Here is a 22040-nt window from a genome sequence, read left to right on the forward strand (position 1 = left end):
TCATTCAAGGACGACTCGCTCATTGGATGCTTCTGCGTCAAGAATTCAACTTCAAGATCATTCATAAGTTGGGTAAGAGCCACGTGGGAGCCGACTGTTTATCTAGGTCACCAACACCCGAGGATACACAAGGAGTTAATATGGAATTGCTAGATGCTGAACTGTTTGCAATAGATTGTTGTGAGGCTGAATATGTCGAGTTACTATAAAATTTATCTAATGATACATTTCCTGAAACAATGCCTGGTGACAAACATAGGCAACTAGACTTAAAGGCTTGGAAATTCACCTTGATCGGTGAACAATTGTACCAACAATGTGCATATGGAGTTCTTCGTCAATGGGTTTTGCAACACGAGAGAGCTATCGTGTTGCAAGATGCTCACTCGAGTCCATCAGGAGGACATTTCCAAGGGGAGTTAACTGCTCGAAAATTCTTGCAAGCAGGTTTGTAATCATCAGTATGACCTTTAAAAAATAATGCTTGACTGTTATTGTCCTTTCATTTTGTATTCAGCATATCGCTTCTTTTGATTCCCTACCTCTCGCTCATCATCAAGAACATGCATAAAAACTGAGAGGACTCGCAAGGCAAAATCACAAATTTATAGGATTTAAGTCTAATGTCTTGTAAAAATGGAACTCTGCATATCCACTTCACAATAGAATGCTCCTAGGAACCTTTTCAAAATAATCCAAAATAATGAAATTAAGAAAGTCACAAAAGTAAGAAATTTATAAAATAAGAAAATTGTAAAACAAAGAGAGAAAATCCATACTTGATGTATGGGGAGGGGTGGACACTTCCTGTGCCCGTCTCTCGTCATCTTTAGTTTTTTAGCTCTGCTTTTAGCTCAATTTTCAGCTTTGCTTTTTGCTTTGGGTTATGTAGTTTGAAAGTAGAAAGATTACCTTAGATCCATTGATCATATGCACCTTGTACAAATACTATCATAATTGAACAGATGCCTAAATGGCAATCAAAACACATAAGTAAAATGTAAAAAAAGGCATTTGATATAAGTTAGTGTTGATGGTATGCCACACACCTACAAGCTAAGAATATTATCACTTTAAATAATTCTAGAGAATTGAAAAGCATAGCACAAATTAATGGATAGTCCTTGAATGAGGAGAGACTTCTCCTAAGTTAATGCCTATTATTTGACAAAAGGGATGAAAAAGAAACAGAACTACTAGTATTGCAAAACGAGTACTACTAAGGACTCTCTCTCTCTCTCTCTCTCTCTCTCTCTCTCTCAAAATCACTAAAGGAGAAATGGCAAGATGATAGTGCATGAAATCATAAGAGCAGAATATCCTTCATGGGGACCATAGTCTTGGATAGTTTAACTTAGTGCAATATTCCGATTGTCATTGGATTGCAACTAAAGCTTCATGAAGATTGTCCTTGGATTGTAACTAAAGCTTCATAGTAGAAGATGTGGTTGGATATTATTTATAGAGAACAAGGTTGAGGTAAGAGTTAAAGCGATTGCGAAGATCGTCTGAAAGGCTATGGATGAAAGTTGTAAGGGAGCAAGGTCTTGCGGAGGTGCAAGAATTAACAAAGGAAGGAGGTTGTGAAATATCTCAACATAATTTCTCCTCGATGATAGCATGAGGATGCCAACCCACATATGAACTAATGAGGATGATAGCATGATGATGCCAACTGACATATGAATTCAATGAAATACTTTGTTTTGCAAGTGTCCAAGGTTGTCATTTATAGATTGAGTCGATTTGTTGGTCGATGAGTCAATAGGAAAATCATCAAAACCTTAGCAACCTTGGATCATAAGAAATCCAAGGGCCCCAAGTTGTCCGTGTGGCTTAAGGAGAGGCCACCTTTTTTAACTATAGACTAGGCTGGTCAACATACGTGTAAGCTTAATTGCTACCTATTTATCAACGTCATATTTTGCTGAGAAGTACGTACTCTATGTGTACATTACATTGGCCAAAAGTATAATGGCGGTAGCTTAGAACTGCTTGACTATGCAGAAGTAATTGCAACGTGGACAAGATTAAAGCGAAATCCAGACACGTACTTGGAGGTGACTTCTTCAAGCATACGAGGTTTGCAAAGGGTTGTGGGTTGTCCATTTTCACTCACGGCCGGATTGTTGAAAGTGTGGGAGCGACTATGAGGGAGGAAGAACGTGCTGCATTCTTGAGAATTGGAGACAAAGGTGGACTGTGAAGCGTAACCACCTTTTACGTGTTTTAATATGGTTTCAGAACTCCCCAACTTGGCCTAGGTTGATCATGTAACAAGTATCCATGCTTGGGCACCCTTTGTTGGGGGGAAAGTCCTTTGGGAGGACGGCGGTGCTAGAGGGACCGAAGATCATTTCCAACGGTTTTGTTGGTGCTACGAGCATACCATGGTAAAGTGTGAACCATGGTGAGCGAGAGGGGTAGCAAATTTTGTTGTTGTTGTATTGAAATTGAAAGTGCCCATAGGACCAGACCAGGATAGAATCCTGAGTGCCACTCACATGTTTTAGTGGCTTGGTCTAAACGTCTAAGGGAGGGGGAGAGGAGCGAATTATCCACAATTTGGCGTGCATGGAAGCTGAGTAGAGTTCCAGACGGCACGAAATGAAGCAACGTAGTTTGCATTTGCATTGGGAGTGGGAGAACGAAGCACAATCTTAAGACTTCCTCATTCGCCTCTTCACTGCGAGGTGTTAAATCCGTGGGCATATCCGTAACAGAGACACAGAGACGGAGAGAAGAAGCGAAGTGTACGTGAATTATTATCGTGGGCATATCCTTGAAGGAGAGAAAGAGAGGAAGAGCGAGAGAAAGAGAGAAAGAGAGGGAGGAAGAGGGAAGGGAGAGAAGGGTCCTACGCCCAACATAGTGTGTGTGAGAGAGAGAGAGAGAGAGAGAGAGAGAGAGAGAGAGAGCGCGCGAGCGAGCTTGCGTGTGTATGAGTGAGTGTGAGAGTGTGAGAGAGAGAGAGAGCGAGCGAGCATCTTCAATAGTCAGAATTGATTGACAGAAGAAGGATTCGCACTGGCTCCCGAGATGGTATCCACATGTGCTGTTCCATCCACATTACTACCCACATCTTCAGCTCAATGGAATTCATCAGCAAGGCTTATGCCCAAGAACCCCCACCTCCCAACGGCAGCGCCCCGTAGAGATAGTCTTCTCTTCCGTTGTCACCTGCCTGGCAACCACGAGGTTGCTACTCCTCCCATGGGTCGACGACAGGGGCTCCTCGCTTTAGCAGCAGTTGGGTGTTGCTCCCTAGTTCTTCCGGAAAGAACTGATGCCAAGGAGATCGAGGTAGGTTCATACCTTCCACCTGCTCCTTCGGCCGAAGGTTTTGTGCAGTTCAAGGCTACGAACAAAGACACTCCGGCTCTTAGAGCAGGTACTTGTTCTCCACCAACATTTGTTTAGCAATCTGTGGGCTTTTTTAAAAGTCCCATCAATATACAAGCTCGTCGATGGTGAGCTCTTTGACTTGTAGATTCTGTCTATATACATTATTGTGTGTCTTTGCTATGGGATCTGTCTTAACATGCTGGTGCGATTGAGAACGTCAAGCTTACTAGTTCCATCGGGGATCATAATGTATGTTTTGTCGTTATACTTTCTCAAGGAAGCATATCAATGGTACAACAATCTCTCAATTTCAAGCAAGGTCAAATGTTTTCTAGTATCCTATGACTCTCCAGGGTCTTGATCAATCTAGACCGCTTTGTGCAATCTTTAATTTGCACCATAAAAGAGAGCCCTGCTACAGTTTGCCGTTGATCTCCATCGACAAAATTAAAGTCAAGAATAGTTTGATTCCATTCATCCGTTTTTACCATCCAACATGGACATGAAGAGGCCACTATTAGATCAAAAACATCATTCGTATACGTACGTGCTGCAGCTGATAGAGCAATGGACTATGGGACTGGGGCTGCTGCAACCGTTTTTGGTAGAGCAATGGACTATTGTGCTCCATGCTAGGCTTGGTCTTTTACTTATAATTCTCAATCGCCAGGGTTGGATACGTTCTAGCTTTGCGTTGTGAACCATTATTAATGGTATGAATGACAAAAGTTCACTCAGAGTGACGTGTGAGCGTCATTGTCTGTCCTTGCTCATCCTCACGAAGGATTCACATTATCTTTGTTTTTTGATTCGCCTCTTGCTTGCTCAGCGGTATCTTCAGAATCTCTTGTATGCATTACCTCAATTCTTGATCCATTGCGTTCCGATGCTCTTGGTAAAACTTCCGTGTCAACAAGTCTTGCATACAAAATTATGCTGTGGGATCCATTCCTGTGTTAAAAATCCCTTATGTGTTTCCCTTATGGCAAAAGTTATTGAAAGCCAGTTGTGTGTGATATTAATATGTATATCATTAATCAAAACACGAAGACATTTTTTTCAATACTTTGCAGGTAACGTACAACCTTACCAGTTTGTGCTTCCTCCCAGCTGGAAGCAGGCACGAGTTGCCAACATTCTGTCAGGAAATTACTGTCAGCCAAAGTGTGCAGAGCCGTGGGTGGAGGTGAAATTTGAGGATGCAAAACAGGGAACTGTGCAAGTTGTTGCATCTCCAATGGTACGTCTCACCAACAAGCCGAATGCAAAGATTGAGGAGATTGGTAATCCGGAAAAACTGATCTCAGCTCTTGGTCCATTTGTGACTGGTAATAGTTATGATCCTGATGAAGTTGTAGAGACACATATAGAGCAGCATGGCAACCAAACGGTAAGCTCTTTGTCCAGAAGTGCAAATGTCTACATAGTGAGTGGGTTTGCAATGTATTGCTCTGCTTCTGTTCTTTAGCAATCTTTCTGGCTGTTGTTCCAGTTCCATGCCTGCTTTTATGAGATTCCTGAGTTCTGAGCGAACTGACCGAAGTAAGAACTTTGGATTAATGAAAATCATAATACAACTGCAGAAAAACACAGCAAAAATATGTCAATGTTATAAAGTGGTGATAGCAGGCATTGAAAAAACGCTGCATATTTGAACACTCAACTTATTTCTATAGAGAAGTCTGTAATGACGTGCAATTCACAAATGTGAATAGAGTGTGATGACTTGTGGCCTGATTTCCTTGTGAAAATCTGTCCTAATGCTGTAGGAAATGTACTGAGGTGTCATGGCTCATGCAAGAAGTCATCAGTGAACAATCATAGCCTTTAAAATCGTTGTGACTGTCCACTAAGGGGTGGCAGTTCACAAAGCGACACCAGCCCTGCTAGCCCGCGTCTCCGCCTCCCCTCACACTGCCCCTCCTCTCTCGCCTGCCTTCTCCCTTGGCATGCCTTCTGACAGAATGGGACTTGAACGGGTTTGCTGGCAGCCTCTCATGAGCTGCCCAGCCGCCTGTTCACAGGCTGGTTCGCTCCCCCCTCCCACGTGCTGTTTCTGCCAGCTCTTGCTGGCTGTCAGGGCCCCCATGGGCTTGTGCTGTAGAAAGGCCTTACACATGCCTTGCATAACTGCCTACAGCCCTGGGGCTAGAACGGCCCCTCGCACTGATTTTCCAGAGCCTTTCAGGCCGTCCCTGTCCGCTGCTGCTGCCTTTGCCGCCCTCTTTGCTTCCACCCTCTCCCTCTCCTGCCCTGCCTCTCGCCTTTTCACCCCTTTTTTGCCAGCAGGGCTGGTCTGTTCACCCTTCCAAGCTGTGAGCAGGCCTGTTTTGGCTTCTCACCCTCTCAGCTACACTACCAGCCTTCAGGATCGTTTCAAGTCCCTTGAGGGCTCCTTGTCCCTTGTCACTTGCCCCTTCCCTTTCCCTTCCCATTTGGTGCATTGCTGGCCTCGATGACATTCGGACCCACAGGACACCTTGGAATAATTACCTCCTTCTATTAGTAGCTTTTGGGAGCACATTAAAAAGAAAAAACAGAGAAAAGGAACTTCTATTAATGCTTGAAAAAAAACCGCCATACAAATCAGCAAACAACCCAGACGGTGCTTACCATGGGAAAAAGAAAAGGAAAAAACTGGTTGCCACTTGAATAGGGCCAACCTGTTTCCTGAGCTCCCAGCATACTAGCTAGGGCGTCTCTGGAACAGGGGCTAACAACCACAGTGGTGGACTATACAACCATTGAATACCTCTGTGAAAACATAGAAGGAGCCTGCGGGCCATGTCTGGCAAAAGTGCTCCTGCCTTTCAGCGGTTGCTCTAGACCCAAGAGTCCCACGCTCCCAAATAGCTTTCTGAGTGTAAATGATATCTTGCCAGATGGCGACTAGAGTGGCCGTCGGAGTGATCGGCTGGTCTCCCATCACCCAATAGCAGCGGGCGACCCAGATGTGCCATGTGGTGATGCTAGCAACCGTCTCCCACACACTATCCTCTGTGGTGGGTGCGGGGCTTGTACGCCTGGGAGGAACTGCCTCATGTGCCTCAATCTTGGTTACTATCTGCCATCAATTTGAAAGGCAAAGGCTCTGGGGTCGATCGAGAATGCATGTGCGTGAGCCAAGCAACCATCCCCCATGTGAAGTCTCTCTCCATGCGCTAGGTACTCGCGCATAGTGAGGAATCGTCTGAGTCACTCCATCTGTGCAATTGTGGCATCTACCGTCCACCCTCATCTGCTCCAGCTAGGGGCCGATGGGCAATCCTCCATGAGCTACAATCCAAGTAAAGTAGGAAAGCTTCGGTGGTTGCAAATTGGACTAGAGACGTGACCAGAAATGGGAATCATCTCCCTAGGGACCTCCTGCTTGATCCAATGCCTCTTTCTCGAGGGGGTCCATGTTTCTATGCCCAACTGCAAGCGGCATCCTATCTGGGTCATGTAAGAGAAGAAGGGTATCTCCTGTATCCTGTCTGAGTGCCGTACTCGAGTAGGCCAAAACCACTCTCTTAGATCCCACTGAAACTCCTTGAGGGGCATCCCTCCCAAAGCCAGAGTTTCCAATGAGCTTCCTCCCTATTTGAGAGGACCCACCTCTTGCCCTACCAGCCCACAATCCTAATCCTCTACCAAGTAAGCCCATCGAGAGTCGTCTTTCCACCTCTATGCAGAGCCTAGTCTCCCACGTGGAAGTGATCTGGCCTCTCTAGGTGTTCGTCATGCCAACACTGCCCAAAGGAAAAACTGAGGCTATACTCCTTGGGGAGCCCCAAGGAACCTGAGCGTCATTGGAAAGTGTGGTATATGATGAGTCAACAACCGTAAAACCATGGTACCAAGGAATAAGGTAAATGAGATGCGGGCCCAAAAGAAGCGGGCTCTGCTCACCAGAGTGTGTTTTGGGAGCACATTCGCACTCCCTTGTGGTCGACTTTCTGAAGACTTTCAATTCGGGGTTGCTTCCCCACTCGCTTGCTTGTGGATGGATCTGTTTGATCATGGGTGGACTGGGCTGACATCCACTAGTGGCGTGCGATCATAGAGGTTTTGTTGAGGAGAGGAGCATCGCGGACAACATCTTCTCTTTTTGGGACATAGTTGATTGGGCAAGGGAGGAGGCCCAACCTCTTCCTATCGTCCTATTAGATTTTGAGAAGGCTTATGACAGAGTGGATGGCTTTCTTAGAGGCACCATGTGGATCCAAATTGGGCTTTTAGGACCAGTGGATGTAGGCGATTTCCGCCCTTTATGCAGGTAGGTTCTCATTGGGGGGCACATAGAGGCGGCCTTCTCATTCTCCTGCTTAGTCCATTTCCACCGCTTTGGAGGCATCCCCCTTGGAGCCTCGGGAGGCTAATGCCTTGGAGCCTAGTGTTCAGGAGCCTTCTTCCACTCCACCCCAGGATCAGGCTGTACCTCCCTCAGCAGCCCAGGTTGTTGGCACCTCGTCCGCAGCACTTCTTGATCAGGACCAAGTACAGGTGCCTCCTTCCGTGGATAGAGGGAAGGGGGTCTTACATTCTCTCCCTGCTTCGGTGGGAATCCTTCGGACCCCCTTCCCAGGACTGGCTCAGCAGAACTCCTTTTCCGCTCTTGAGGACCTCTCTGACCTCCCAGATGATGATTTTGTACCTTTCACTTTTGGAGAGCCAGTTATCAGCATCCCTATTGAGAGATCTTTCTCTCTCACCTATGGACTTTTCTCCCCTTGGACCTCGTGTGTATGACAGGAGATCAGCTCCGGTGGAGGGTTCTTTTTCTGCCACCAGGTCGGGTAAGGTATTCCAACCCGCTTCCTCCCGCCGACGAGGATAGCCAGTTGGAATATACAGGGATTGGGCGGCATCCGTCATTGTTGTCACAGACAGCTGATTAGGAATCAGCTCCATCCAGGTGTGTCAGGTGGTTCCTTAGACATTCTTTTTCTTCAGGAACACAAACTAGACGCTAGAGATTGCTCCAAGTCAGGTAAGCAGTTTTCAGGCCGGACTTTTTGGCTTCTTGCCTTGGGAACCAGAGGAGGTACATGCATATCAGTTTCAGATTCTATTCTCCCTCTGGTCATTGGACACGGTACCATCACCCCCTCCAGGGCCCAGTGGATTTTACTTTTGAATGACGGATGTAAGGTTGGTTTCCTAAACCTCTACGCTCCGAATAAGAGAGGGGACCGTGTTCTTTTTTGAAAAGAGTTGCTCTCATGGGCTGACATTGCAGATTCGTGGATTATTGGAGGTGACTTCAACATGATTGAGGCACCATCCGATAAGCAAGGAGGTAGAGAAGGTGGTATTCGTTCCCTCGAGAGAGCAGCTTGGGATGCCTTTTTGCTCAGGTTCAGTGGCAAAGATTGATGCATTTCATATTCAGTCTCAGTCACTTTTGTTTTCGTGGTCGAATCGTAGGGTGCAGATGCCTATCCATGCTCGGATTGATAGATTCTACGTGGATGACTGGGCTCTTGATAGAGGGGGGACAGTTTGCATTGCACCTGGTATTTCCACCTCCGACCATTTTCCTGTAGTTTTGTCTATCTCAGAGCCCCATTTGAGAGGATGGTCTCACAGTATCAGGATCCCCGATGCCTTATACACAGATGAGACTCTCACAGAGGCAGTCTTGGAGATCTGGGTTTCTCACTTACAGGGGGGGTGGCCGATCCTTCACATGTGGCCACAGCTCTTGCCAGTATCAGTGACTTTTCAGTCTGTCGCTAGTGCTCGGCGAGGTGAGGTACTTAGGCGGGAGATTGGTATCCGCCGGCAGTTGGTAGCCTTGCAGAGGGAGGAGCAGAGATGCCTATTACTTCCACCACATGGATGGGAGCTTTTTCGAGGATAGCATTTCCTCTACGGGTGATCGCTCTTCGAGGTCTCGAGGAAGATGCACTGGTCTTTGACGTTGGGGATGGAGGTATACTCTCTAGATCCACAGATGATATCCTTTTAGAGGTTGCCTTCCAGCCTGTCAGGATTGCTGGTTTTGTGGACCATGGAGTGGGCTTGCAGTGGTACTTAGACCCTGACCCTTTGCTCTTGGCCCTGGGATCCTGGAGATTGTGGTTATATAGAGGTGCACCTATTAGGTGCTTGCAGTGGGATCTAGGAGAGTGGAAGTGGATAGATCATGGGCACCAAGAGAGGGGGATTCCCTTCTTTCGTTTCATGGTTGGTAATGCCAGGAGATTTCAGCTGATCAATAGGGGTTGGATTCCCTCCAGAGCCCCCCCATTGGGACAGCTTCTTCATCACTGTAGATTTGCGTAGGAATTTCTGGAGGAGGCTCTGGAAATCCCTCCGAAATAGAAAGATCACTCTTTTTTTTTGGCTTTCTATTCATGGAGGGATTGCAGTGAACCAGTGGAGATCACGATTTGGGACTGATACCACTTGCCCTCGCTGTCATTTTGCAGAGGAGTCAGTGCGACTGCCTTTGGGACTGCAGTCAGGCGAGGACTGTTTGGAAAGGGGTTGCTCGGATACTCAACATTTTTCATACTTCCCCTTTCTTCACAACTTGGGACTCGGTCACATGGTTATCCCTTATTGGGCCTCAGGTGTTTTATGAGGGTGAGCCTTCTTCTTGGGCACTCTCGGTCCACCGGTAGGTGATAGAGCCCTGCTCTCTTCAGGATGTACCACTTACTCCCTTCAGAGCTTCCCATGCTTCAGTGGACACCTCTTGGGAGATTTTGGCTAACATTTCCTCTTGGCACATTTGGAGAGCGAGATGTACAGAGGCCTTGGATGGCACCCAGATACACCCATCACAGGTATTCACAGGTATTTGGACTGACACGGTTCACACTTTGATAGCCATTTAGGCTAGCATGCAGGGCCCTTCACAGGCAGCCTCTTCTAGGAGGTGTAAGAAATCCTAGATTTACTATATTGTGCTAAGGAACAAAAACGAGACTGAAATAGCAGAGAACAAGGAATAATTGTATTGCTTGGGTGTTTGTAGTGTAGCTGTCGTGTGTCATCCATACAATTGGGCCTCTCTTATATAGAGAGTGAAGAGTCACACATGAAAAGGTGTGTACTCCAAAGTGTATGTGCATGAAGAGGTGTGTACCCCTTGTGAAGGGTGTGACCCTTGATGAGAGGGTACATTACAATAGGAGTGTCTCTTCCATAGAATGTCTCTTGTGAAGGGTTGTGCCTCATAGGAAGTGTCCTGTTGAAAGGGCATACCCTTCCACAAGTGTCCATTCATCAAACCATCCATAGGTCTAGATATAGAGAAAGGAATACGTCACAGATTGTGACATCCCCTCCCACTCAAAATAAGACCCTGGTGGAGATAATGAACTGATGCAGAAAATATCACGGTAAATTCTGAAAATACTGCTGTAAAATGTTAGGGTACTGCTGTAAGTCTTCATCAGATTGCCAAGTAGCGTTGGAGTCGTCCAGATCTCGCCAAAGAACAAGGAATTCTGTGATAAGTCGATGTCGAGTCTCTCGCTGTCGATGGTCCAGAATATGCTCAGGAATAAGGAGAACATAATCGTCTTCGATTTCTGGGACATAATCACCTGCAGGAGGAACTGCTTCATTGCCTGGAATGTACGTCTTTAGCCAAGAAATATGAAATGTCGGATGGATTTTACCCCATGATGGTGGTAATTCCAATTTGTAACTTAAAGATGAATTTTTCTTGATGATCCGGAAAGGTCCATAGTATCTTGGTCGCAACTTAGGAAACATAGACTTAACCGTCTTATAGCGATGTGGGGCTACAAATAATAGCACCATGTCACCAGTGTTAAATTCCAGGTGACGTCTATGTTTGTTGGCAGACCGTTGATACCGCTCTTGCGCTTTTCGCATATGATCCCTAACTTGGAGTAGAATGTCTTGCATTTCTTGAACCAGTTGATCAGCTAGGGCCACTCGATGCTGAAGTACAAAATTCGTTGGTACAATCGGAGTGTGTCCATAAGCTGCTTGGAATGGAGTCATGCTGATGGCACTATGGAAAGAGTTATTATAAGCAAACTCAAGGAGTGGTAGATACTCTTCCCAAGCTGCTAGGCGTGATTGAATATAATGTCGAAGCATTTCTTCTAGAACTTGGTTGACTCTTTCAGTCTGGCCATCTAATTCTGGGTGATAGGCTGAATTGAACACCCAAAGATTCGAAGAGTGAAATCCAAAAGTGACTGGTAAACTTAGGATCTCTGTCGGATATGATATTCTTGGGCAATCCATGGTGTCGGAAGATGTGTTGTATGAAGAGTTTGGCTATGTCCGGAGCCTGTGCACTGCTTTTGCAAGCAACAAAGTGCGCCATTTTGGACAATCAATCAACAATTACCATAATCTGAGTGTTACCTCTGGAGGATTGTGGTAGTGTTGTAATGAAATCCATGGAAATACTTTCCCACCTTTCAGTTGGAACTGGAAGAGGCTGAAGAAGTCCTGTTGGAAGTCGTCGGCTTGCTTTCATTTGTTGACAAGATAAGCAAGATGTAACCATTTTGATGACGTCGCTTTTCATCTGAGGCCAGTAGTATGTTGCACTGAGTAACCTATAAGTCTTGTTGATGCCTAGATGGGCAGCATAAGGAACTACATGATGCTCTTTTAACAAAAGACGTCGAACATCCTTGTCATGTGGTACACAGACGTGATCTTGATAATACAGAAGGTCGTCCGTATAAGAATAGGATGAGAAAATCTTGTGTTCGGAAGTCGAAGGTTGATCTTTTGAAAGAACTTGTACTATTGTGCCGAAGTCTTTATCATTGAAATACTTCCCTTTGAATGAATTCGGAACATCCACAAATAATGTAGAGATTACCATAGCTGATGCTAGAGTTAACCTGCTGAGAGCATCTGCAACTACATTGCGTAGTCCTGGAATGTACTCAATGGTCATGTGAAAGTTGGCCAAAAACTCAACCCAACGTGCTTGGGGAGCGTTCATGACTGGCTGAGTAAAGATATACTTTAAAGAGTGATGGTCTGTCTTGACCACCGAGTCGGCTCCCATGAGATAATGTTTCCAAGAGCGATAAGCATTTACAACGGCAAGAAACTCCTTATCATAAACCGGGTATCGGGTTTGGATATTAGAATGTTTATGGCTGTCAAAAGCAATAACTCTGCCTTCTTGCATCAAGTCTGCTCCTGTAGCGATGTCGGAAGCATCGGTCATGACCTCAAATGGAAGGTTTGGGTCAGCAATAGCCATAACTGGTGTGGTAGTGAGTGCTTGCTTGAGTTGTTGGAAACTATACTCTGTTTTGGAAAGCCACTGAAAAACTGCTGTGCTTTTCAATAATTTGGACATAAGAGCTGCGATTTCGGAAAACTGATAGACCTTTGTATGGTAGAAGTTTGCCAATCCGAGAAAAGAGTGGACATCATGAACAGTCTTAGGAGTAGGCCAGTTTCGGATTACCTCGACCTTCTTGGGATCCACAGAGATGCCTTGAGCTGAAATAACATGTCCCAAATATTCGAGTTGGGTCTTGAAGAACTCACTCTTCTCAATGTTGATGTAGAGAGAATTTGCGCAGAGAACTTCAAAAACTTGGTAAAGATGTTGTTTGTGCTCATGTAGGGATCTGCTGAAAACGAGGATGTCATCGAGGTAAACAATGACGAACTTATCGAGGAAAGGCCTGAAGATGTCGTTCATTAGTGTCATGAATGTGGCCGGGGCATTGTTTAACCCAAAAGGCATGACCAAACATTCATAGTGTCCATACTTTGTTCGAAAAGCTGTCTTGTACTCATCGCCTTCTCCTATGCGAATTTGATGATAACCTGAACGAAGATCAATCTTTGAGAATTGTGTTGCGTGTAGAAGTTGATCGAAGAGGTCATCGATGCGAGGCAATGGATACTTGTTTTTGATAGTGAGCTTGTTGAGGGCTCGGTAGTCGATGCAGAGGCGCATTGACTTATTCTTTTTTTCCACAAGTAGTACAGGAGATCTGAAAGGGCTGCGACTGGGCCGAATGTGACCTTTGTCGAGTAGTTCGGTCACTTGTCTTTGGATTTCTTCATTTTGAGTGTAAGAAACCGGATAAGGAAGTTTCAACGGTGGATTACTGCTGGCAATAAGTTCGATTGGGTGATCCACTGGTCGTCGAGGTAGTAACTGCTTTGGCAATTCCTGTGGAAAAATATCCAGGTAGGGCTGGAAAAAAGGTTGGTTGAGGTATTCAGGAGGATCCTTTGTTGGTGTCTCCTCTACTGCCGTAACCAACAGAAGTGAAGTCTTTACTTGATGTTTACGAACCCACTTCTTTACTTGTAGGGCAGAGGCAACTGGGGTTGAAGAAGAGTCCCTAGAACCAGTTAGCTCAATAAGTTTTCCCTGGTGGACAAACTGGATAGTATGGCTGCGAAAACTAATTGATGGATCATAGTCATGGAGCCACTATTGTCCAAGTATGACATCGTACCGAGAAAGAGGCATGATGTCGAAGTTCAACTTGTCCGTATAATGTTGGATGCGAAAAGACAAGTTTTTGATTCTGGTGTTGCACAAGAAGGTAGTTCCATTTGCGAGTTCAATCTGATAGTCCATGAGACTAGGACTGGTGGTCAATCGAAGTTTGTCGACCATAGAACTAGCTAGGAAGTTATGGGAGCAGCCACTGTTGATGAGGATAGTGACCGTTGTTCCACGAATCGATCCTTGAACACAAAGTACTTAAGTGGCCAGGGAAGGTTCGGGGTTGCTGGCAAGGCTCAGGTGGATGGTATTTGCCATTCGAACAGCTTTGCCTTTCTTGTCTTGTACTGGGGTAGCATCTTCTGTTTGGGAAGTGCTAGGTTCCATATTGGAGTTTTGCTTTGGTTGCTTGGGACAATCGAACCATCTATGGTCGCCTGTACAGATGGTACAAAGTCCTTTTGTGCTAGAGTTGTTCTTCTTGTCAGTGGCCACATCTTTATGTTGGGGATGACGGTAATGACTTTATGAAGAAGAAGAGGCTTGATCCTTGAAGGAGTGCTTCCACCATATGATTTCTGAGACTTCTGGGGATCTTGAGACTGTCGCTGACCTTGATTACCCGAGTTTTTTCTAAACCTGGAGTTATCTTGAGGGCGAGCACCTTTGGCCATAGTAGAGTTCTGTGTTCGATTAGCACTCTGCTTCCGTGTGTTTTGGAAATCTGTAATGCGCTCTGCGTAAGCAATAGCGCCAGCTATGGTGGTGATGTTTGCTTTAAGGACATCAATGCGTAACGAGGGATTTAGGCCTGAGATGAAAGCATGAAGGTGATCATTCTCAGTTAAACCATCAATCTCCAGCACCAATGTGGTGAATTGAGAGATGTAGGAAGACAAGGAGCCTGTTTGCTCCAACTGTCGGAGTTTTGAACGTGCTTGGAAGTCCGCATTGGTAGGTATGAACTGCTTACGGAGCACGTGTTCAAAACGTTCCCATGTTAACACACTTTTGCCGTCCTTTAAGCGTCTTTGCCACCATAGAAAAGCTGTATCCTTAAGGAGGGAGGCTACCAAGGCAATCTTTTCGCCTTCAGAGAGGTTAACAGTATCAAAGTACATGCGCAATTTTGCGAGCCATTGGTCAATTGTTCGGCGATTTCATTGACCAGTGTAGGCTTCCGGAAGTTTAACGTCAAGTCTTTTAGTTTTGGAAGCTTGGAGTAAATGGTAGAGGGCACAGAGTTCAGTGTTTTCTACCTCTGGTGGGAATGAGTCCACATAGTCGTTTGGTTGCGTCACGTCATCCTCTGTATGTGTGCTACTGCGAGAATCTTGGAGTTGTTGGACTTTCTGGACCAAGTCGGAGATGCTGTCCTGAAGCTGGGAAATTTGAAGTTGCAGTAGTGTTTCGCCTTGTACGCTGACTTCATGGGTCCTTTTTGGACTTGAGTCGCTTATTTTCGGAGAGGTTGCACGCGAGCATTGTGACATATCTGAGGTCCTTGTGAGAAAAGCACGAACCTGCGCTCTAGTTTGTACCATTCCCGGAAGAAGATTCAGGCTGCTCCTTGAGGTTGCTCATGTTGGAGGGGGCAGGCGAGGTAGGATGGAACCACCCGTGGAAATCTGGTAAAGGAGGTCCTGTTTGAGGTAACACTGGTGATGCCGAAATGGGTGTTACTGCTCGTGAGAGTACAGGAGTAGGTTGCAGAGTCCACAGATCTGAGAAGGGATAGGGATCTGCTGTCGGAAGTGGAGGATATCCAGGAGTGCCTTCAGAGTGTAAATACTGTCTTGGGGAAGGTACAACCTGTATAGGAGGATATCTGGGAGCTGAAGGAGGTGGAGAGTACCTTGGAGATGCTGAAGCTGAGGGGTAAAAATCTCTCCAAAGATGGACAGCAAACTCGTGAGGAATATCGGGTTTTGGGTATCTTCGTGTCTCGTGGAACACAACCTGGACTGTGCTGAGGAAGTAATGTAACTGAGGTGCCTCACGCAGAAGGTATAGGATGCGGTCCAGATCACTAGGAGGGCACGTGACACAGAAGACCCACGATGCAATAGCTCCGAAATGGGCTGGTTGTGCAATCTGAACACGATATTGTGTGGTAGATGATGCCTGAGGTGTCCTTGAAGGGACGGGTGAATTACCAAGGGTTTCCATGCTTTAAGGAAGCGTCTTTCATTTGCTGTAATTTGATAATGATAAGAGAATCCTTAGAAGTAGATTGGAAAGAATCCACCTGGCATTGATTTAAGCTGCCAATTAGTTGTGTAGAGAAGGCCTGCAGATCTCTGTCCGGAGGTCCATGTGAGCCTCCTACTTGGGCTCTGATACCATGTTAGAAATGACCCAACAGAGGGTACACATAGCGGAATACTTATAGTAATGCCCAGGAGCTCACACAGTGTAGTGTGGGTGTGGAATCACAAACATCTTTACTTATGTGCATTCAATAGATGTGTAGACTCATCAATAGACAATGAATTGGCCAGATAGAGAAACGACCAAAATATATATTTCCGTCCAAAACTATGGACACAATACAAGAGAGATAGATCCAGAGTCCCACCAAAGGTGTGGTCCTCTGATCTTACCACAAGGTCCTTCTCCTATCTGCAGGCTATCTCTAGACTCGAGCCCTCGTGCTCCACCTCGAGCTTATGTGGACTCTCCGTGTTATGCTCTAGCCGAGATAGCATGACCTCGGAAAGATCGGTGGGCATTTTCTCTTAGATGACCAACTGTTGTAATAATTAATGTGCGTAAATGAAACGGTCAAGGGAAGTAACTGCCAAGGTCCTAGGTGAGGGTGAAATGGCATTGACTAGGTGGTTCTGAGTGCTAAGGCCTAGGTGCACCTAAATGTGCAATAATGCCAAGGGGCAAGTGGTTTTAAATGTGCCCCAAGAGAGGGGTAAAAGGGTGCACCAAGTGGAAAGGCTAAAATGATGACATTTGGCAAGGGGAACCATCTAGGGAGATGAGGGTCTCGTGGATATGCATGAGGAAGAAAAAAGGACATATTAATTGAAAAATGTGCGATCTACGAGAGTAGGCTAGGAGGAAATAACAGATGCCATCGCCCGTGATCTGAGTGTGTGTTAGAGAATAGAGAATCTATCAATTGGTATCAGAGCTCAAGGCAAGGGAAGAGTGACGAATTAGGTGACGGAAGGAAGGTTTGGAGCACAGAGGTGACGCAAGGTAGTCAATTGTATCACTTGTTCGTGACGTGCGAGGGACGTGAGGATCGTTGGCGGTGACGAAGGCTGTACGTGACGGGAGCAAGTGGACGGGCATCTCCGGTTGATGTTCTGCGGGGACGACGTGGCGTGGTGTTGACGGGCACTTACGCTCAATTACGCTAGGTATCCTGGTGGATTGACGAAGTGAGGAGAAACGGGCAACGTAGGAAGAGTCGCCATCGCCATCGTCTGCCAAGTTTCCGTGGCTATACGTCTACGTCCTGCCCCTTCGCATTCGTCACGTCAACTGTGACCCCAGGCCTTCGCCCCGTTCCGCCTCCTATTTTCCCCACGTAGTAGCCCGTCGATGTTGGCCGTGTGATCTATCAGATAACTCTGAGCGCAATTGGCTGTGGACGCTGCTACGAACATTGTGCCCGTAAATCCCACGCACGTGCCTAGGTCTGGGTACTACTTTCAGGTGGAGGGAAAAGTGAACCAGAGATAAATACGACAAGGGGGATCAATCGACATTTCGAGAAGAAAACCAGGGAGCACCTTCTTTCGATACAGCTTTTACAGTTTTATATATGGTCATGGTATTCCTGCACCGTAAAAGGAACGTCCAGAGTATTACATATTTGGGAGTTTAGTGTGCAGGAGAAAGAAAAACAGGAAAGCAAAATAGAAAAGAGGTGTATATATATTTTATTTGGGTTCTAGAAAAGACTGTTAAAAAAAAAAAAAACCCATTTTCCCTTTTTAAACTATGGAGGCAGAAGGACAGAATTCTAGGGTGAATCCTAGTGAGTCTAGAGCACGGTCTACACAACAAATGTCACATCACACAGCACCTACTTTGATCGGTAGGATTTCGATATTAGAAGATGCTTTACAACATATTATGAACCAGCAGCTTCAAGTGAACGCTGATCAGAATGAGATCAGGGAGATGGTGCAAGCCTTGTCAGCTAGACTGTCTAGAATTGATAAGGGCAAAGCTCCAGCAGAGCCAGAGCCCAGTATACATTCATCAGAGCGCGCGAAGGTCAAAGTGCCTAATATCGCTAATTATAGGCCGGAGAAGTACGCTGGTCGGATGACCGAGCGCAGTTCTGATGTGATCGAGGTTTGGTTACACAAGTGGGAAGAAGCCTTCGCCATTTGTGAAATCAGATCTGATCTAAAGAAAATCCGTGAGGCCACTCACCTGTTTATTGAGGCAGCGGATAGATGGTGGATAAAGCAACAGAAGGATCAAGTTGCTCCTACCACCTGGGAAGGGTTTAAAGCTGAATTTAAGAAACACTTTCTCCCACCTGATGAAGAGTCTCGAGCTTGGGATGCTTACAGAAATCTTCGTCAGAGGAGTCTGTCGGTGGCAGAGTACACTGACAAATTCCGGGAATGTGTCATGAAAATAACAGACCCTCTCCCTATGTCGGTTCAGTTAAAAGACTATATCTATGGACTGAACGACAAGATCAAAATGGAAGTTCGGGCTAAATATGTGACTACATTAGATGAATCTATTGCTGTAGCCTTGAACTATGAGGATGCCAGAGGCAGATCTGGTGGATTTGTACAGGCAGGGACTCAGTATGAGTACCCGAAAAAAGGGGGATCTCAGAGGAAATGGATTTCAAAGACAAGTGTCTCGCAGCGAAGTGGCCAAACCAAGCAGGTGAAGCCGGTTGAGGGACCAGTAAAAACAAGTACCACCGTTGGGGTGAAAAGGAAAATAACTCCAATGGCAGCCCGGGCTTGGTCAAAGTCCTCGTTGACCCCTGAACAAAAAGAGAAAGCTAGAAAAGAAGGATTGTGCTTCGGCTGCCTTCAGCGACATCAGTGGAAGGATTGTCCACTGAATAAAGACCGTCGCACGGCTAATATGATAATATCTGAATGCGACGTGGAAATGCTGGAGAGTCCCAATGCGGAACATATGCAGATGCAATTGGTGGGACCTTCTCAGAGGTTAGTACCTGTGTTGTTAAGTGTGTCTGTTACTAAGTAAGTAAGCGGTGCACTTGATAACATCCTATCTAAGCCCGCAGCAACGGGGTATACAGCCTTTAATGATACGGAGTTAATTAAAATGAAAGGGCAAGTGGCCAATCATGATGTCATTGTGTTGTTTGACTCGGCGTCAACTCACAATGTGATTAACTCCAAGCTCGTGAAGAGGCTGAAATTAAAGACAAGTCCATCTGACTATGCGTATATAGTCAAGATGGAAGATGGAAGTTCAACTGAAGTATGGGACCAAAGGGTTACCCAGTTGGAACTTCGGATTCAGGACTATGCTGAGAAGCTTGATTTTGAAATGACCAAGCTTGCTCATGCAGATATAGCCCTGGGTATGGCGTGGCATTACAGGAAGAATCCAGCCATTGATTGGAAAAAGCACGTATATCAATTCAAGATGAATGATGTCCTTTATGTCTTGGAGGTGAGAAAGATGTACCTCAGGGACCGTTGGTTTCCGTGATGGAAATCCGAAAAGCTCAAGTAGAGTTTTTATTCCCTTGCACAGCATCGGTAGAGCCGATTGATGATTCTTTGGCTAGCACTGATGTTACGCAAAGTGATGAGATGGCCAAGCTGGCTAATCTTATAACAGAGGAGTTCTTTGAATGTTTTAGGGATGAACTACCTTATGGGTTACCTCCAGAGCAGAAAGTTCAACATAAGATTGAATTGATCCCGGGGGCAGAACCTGTAAATAGGCCACCCTATAGAATGAGTTTTACCGAAGAGGCGGAGGTGCGTAGACAACTGGAAGAATACCTCAAGTTGGGGCAGATTCAACGAAGTTTCTCACCTTTTGCTTCGCCAGTGATATTAAAGAAGAAAAAGGATGATACGTTTCACCTTTGTATAGATTACAGAGCATTGAATAATATCACTGCTAAGCACACGTATCCGATGGCTCGGATTGATGATTTGCTAGATGCATTACATGGAGCCGTGATTTTCAGCAAGATAGATCTTAAGTGTGGCTACCATCAGATCCGGATTAGAGCCGAGGATGTACATAAAACTGCTTTCAGAAGCAGGTTTGGTCATTATGAGTTTTTGGTAATGCCCTTCGGACTTACCAATGCTTCCGCGACCTTCGTCATGCTTATGAACGATTTGCTACGTCCGTATATCGGAAAGTTCGTAGTACATTTTATTAACGATATCTTGATATTCAGTAAAAGTATTACTGAGCATCGTGAACACTTAAGAGTAGTGTTCAGTACTTTGAGGAAAGCCAGTCTTTATGTAAATAGAAAGAAAACTATACTGTGTATGGTTAGGCTTGAATATTTAGGGTTCATCATTACTCCACAGGGGGTAGAAATGGATCCGAAGAAAGTGGCTGCGATACTAACTTGGCCAATCCCTCAGAGTCTGACCGCGTTGTTGTGCGATCATTCTTGGGATTTGTCCAGTTTTATAGAAGGCATATCAAAGGATATTCCGGAATAGTATCGCCATTGACTGATCTGACCTCAGATAAAGTACCTTTTATTTGGGGACAGAATCAACAAGAAAGTTTTAACACCATAAAACAAGCTGTGGTCACAGGACCGGTGTTAAAAATAGTTGATCCCCAGAAACCGTTGTTCCTAGAAACCGACGCAAGTGGCATTGCGGTAGGAGCAGTTCTCCTTCAAGAGGGAAGGCCAGTAGCTTTTGAAAGCAAGAAGCTTTCTCCCTCTCAAAGGAATTGGCCAACTCATGAATTGGAGTTGTATGCTGTTATCCATGCTTTGAAAACATGGAGGCATTATTTGTATGGTTCAGAGTTTTATGTGGATGTTGATCATGATACTCTGAAACATTTTTGTAAACAGCCTGACTTGAGGGGCCGCCAAGCTAGGTGGGCAGAGCTCATGCAAGAGTTTGATCTAACGATTCGATACTGAAGAGGGAAAGATAATAAGGTTGCTGATGCGTTGTCTCACATTATGCACAACCTGAGTTTCACGGTATTAGAGAGTGCTCTAATGACCGAGATTAGAGAAACTCAAAGGGTGGACGAGTTTGTCTAGAGCTTATGGCCTAAGGCTCATGTGTTAAAACCCGGGGAAAATGAAAAGGATGACCTGGCATCCAGAAAAGGCCAAACTTATGCAAGATATACCATAAGGGATGGTATGCTAGTTAGAAATGGCAAGGTTGTAGTACCTAGTCAGAATGATCTCAGGCAGAGAGTCATTCGACAATGCCATGATAGCCCGTGTGCGGGACATCCAGGAGTCGAGAAGACATATGATCTCGTGAAGCAAGATTTCTTTTGGCCAAAGATGAAAAAGCATATTCATGAATATGTGACACGGTGTTTCTCGTGTCAGGTAAGCAAGGCCGCGCGGGTGAAGCCACCCGGACTTTTACAGCCCTTGGAAATACCACTAAGTAAGTGGGAGAGCATTTCCATGGACTTTATTGTAGGGTTGCCTACGACACAAGGAGGGTATGATTCTATCCTTGTGGTGGTTGACCGTCTAACCAAGATGGCTCACTTCATTCCGACTAGAGAATCTGTTAGTGCCGCCCCGCAAGTGGCAGATTTGTTTATTAAACATATATTTCGTCTGCATGGATTGCCTACATCCATAGTGTCAGACAGAGATGTCAGATTTACCGGTTATTTTTGGACAGCGGTATTTGAGACACTAAGGACTGAGTTGGGAATGAGTAGTGGGGATCATCCTGAGACGGATGGTCAGACGGAGAGAGTCAACCAGACGTTAGAGGATATGGTGAGGGCATATGTGTCATTGAGGCAACATACGTGGGACAAGTGGTTGCCATTGTTGGAGTTTGCCTACAATGACAGAAAACCTTCATCTACCGGGTTCAGTCCGTTTGAGCTGAACTATGGTTATAGACCAGCAAATCCAACTATAGTTGGAATACCTCAGAAAGTATCTAGTGCCGCGAACTTTGTAGTTCAGATGCGGGAGATGCTAGCACTTGCGAGAGCTAATATCCGCCAGGCTATGGATAGAGCCAAGGTGTATGCGGATGAAAACCGGTCTATAAGAGTATTTAAGGAAGGAGAAAAAGTTTTTCTCAGAGTTCCTTTGCAC

The 22040-nt window shown here is 45.6% G+C and overlaps 1 protein-coding gene across 3 annotated transcripts in view; it reads left to right on the forward strand.

Annotated features, from left to right (window-relative positions):
* The first annotated feature begins 2507 nt into the window (after positions 1 to 2507).
* PPD6 (thylakoid lumenal protein (Mog1/PsbP/DUF1795-like photosystem II reaction center PsbP family protein)) overlaps positions 2508 to 22040 on the forward strand; it is a 28759-nt gene continuing 9226 nt past the window's right edge. For 2 of the 3 annotated variants that reach the window (XM_087379905.1, XM_087379904.1), the window contains exons 1-2: positions 2508 to 3391; positions 4419 to 4735. In XM_087379905.1, coding sequence (XP_087236031.1) covers positions 3040 to 3391; positions 4419 to 4735 — 669 coding nt within the window. In that variant the 5' untranslated portion in view covers positions 2508 to 3039. The remainder of the gene's footprint in view (positions 3392 to 4418; positions 4736 to 22040) is intronic. The other variant, XM_087379906.1, reaches the window with a different exon arrangement.

This window comes from Dipteris shenzhenensis, chromosome 9, assembly GCF_047967505.1.
Source record: "Dipteris shenzhenensis isolate YYH24624 ecotype China chromosome 9, Dip_SZ_1.0, whole genome shotgun sequence".
Classification (NCBI taxonomy): domain Eukaryota; kingdom Viridiplantae; phylum Streptophyta; class Polypodiopsida; order Gleicheniales; family Dipteridaceae; genus Dipteris; species Dipteris shenzhenensis.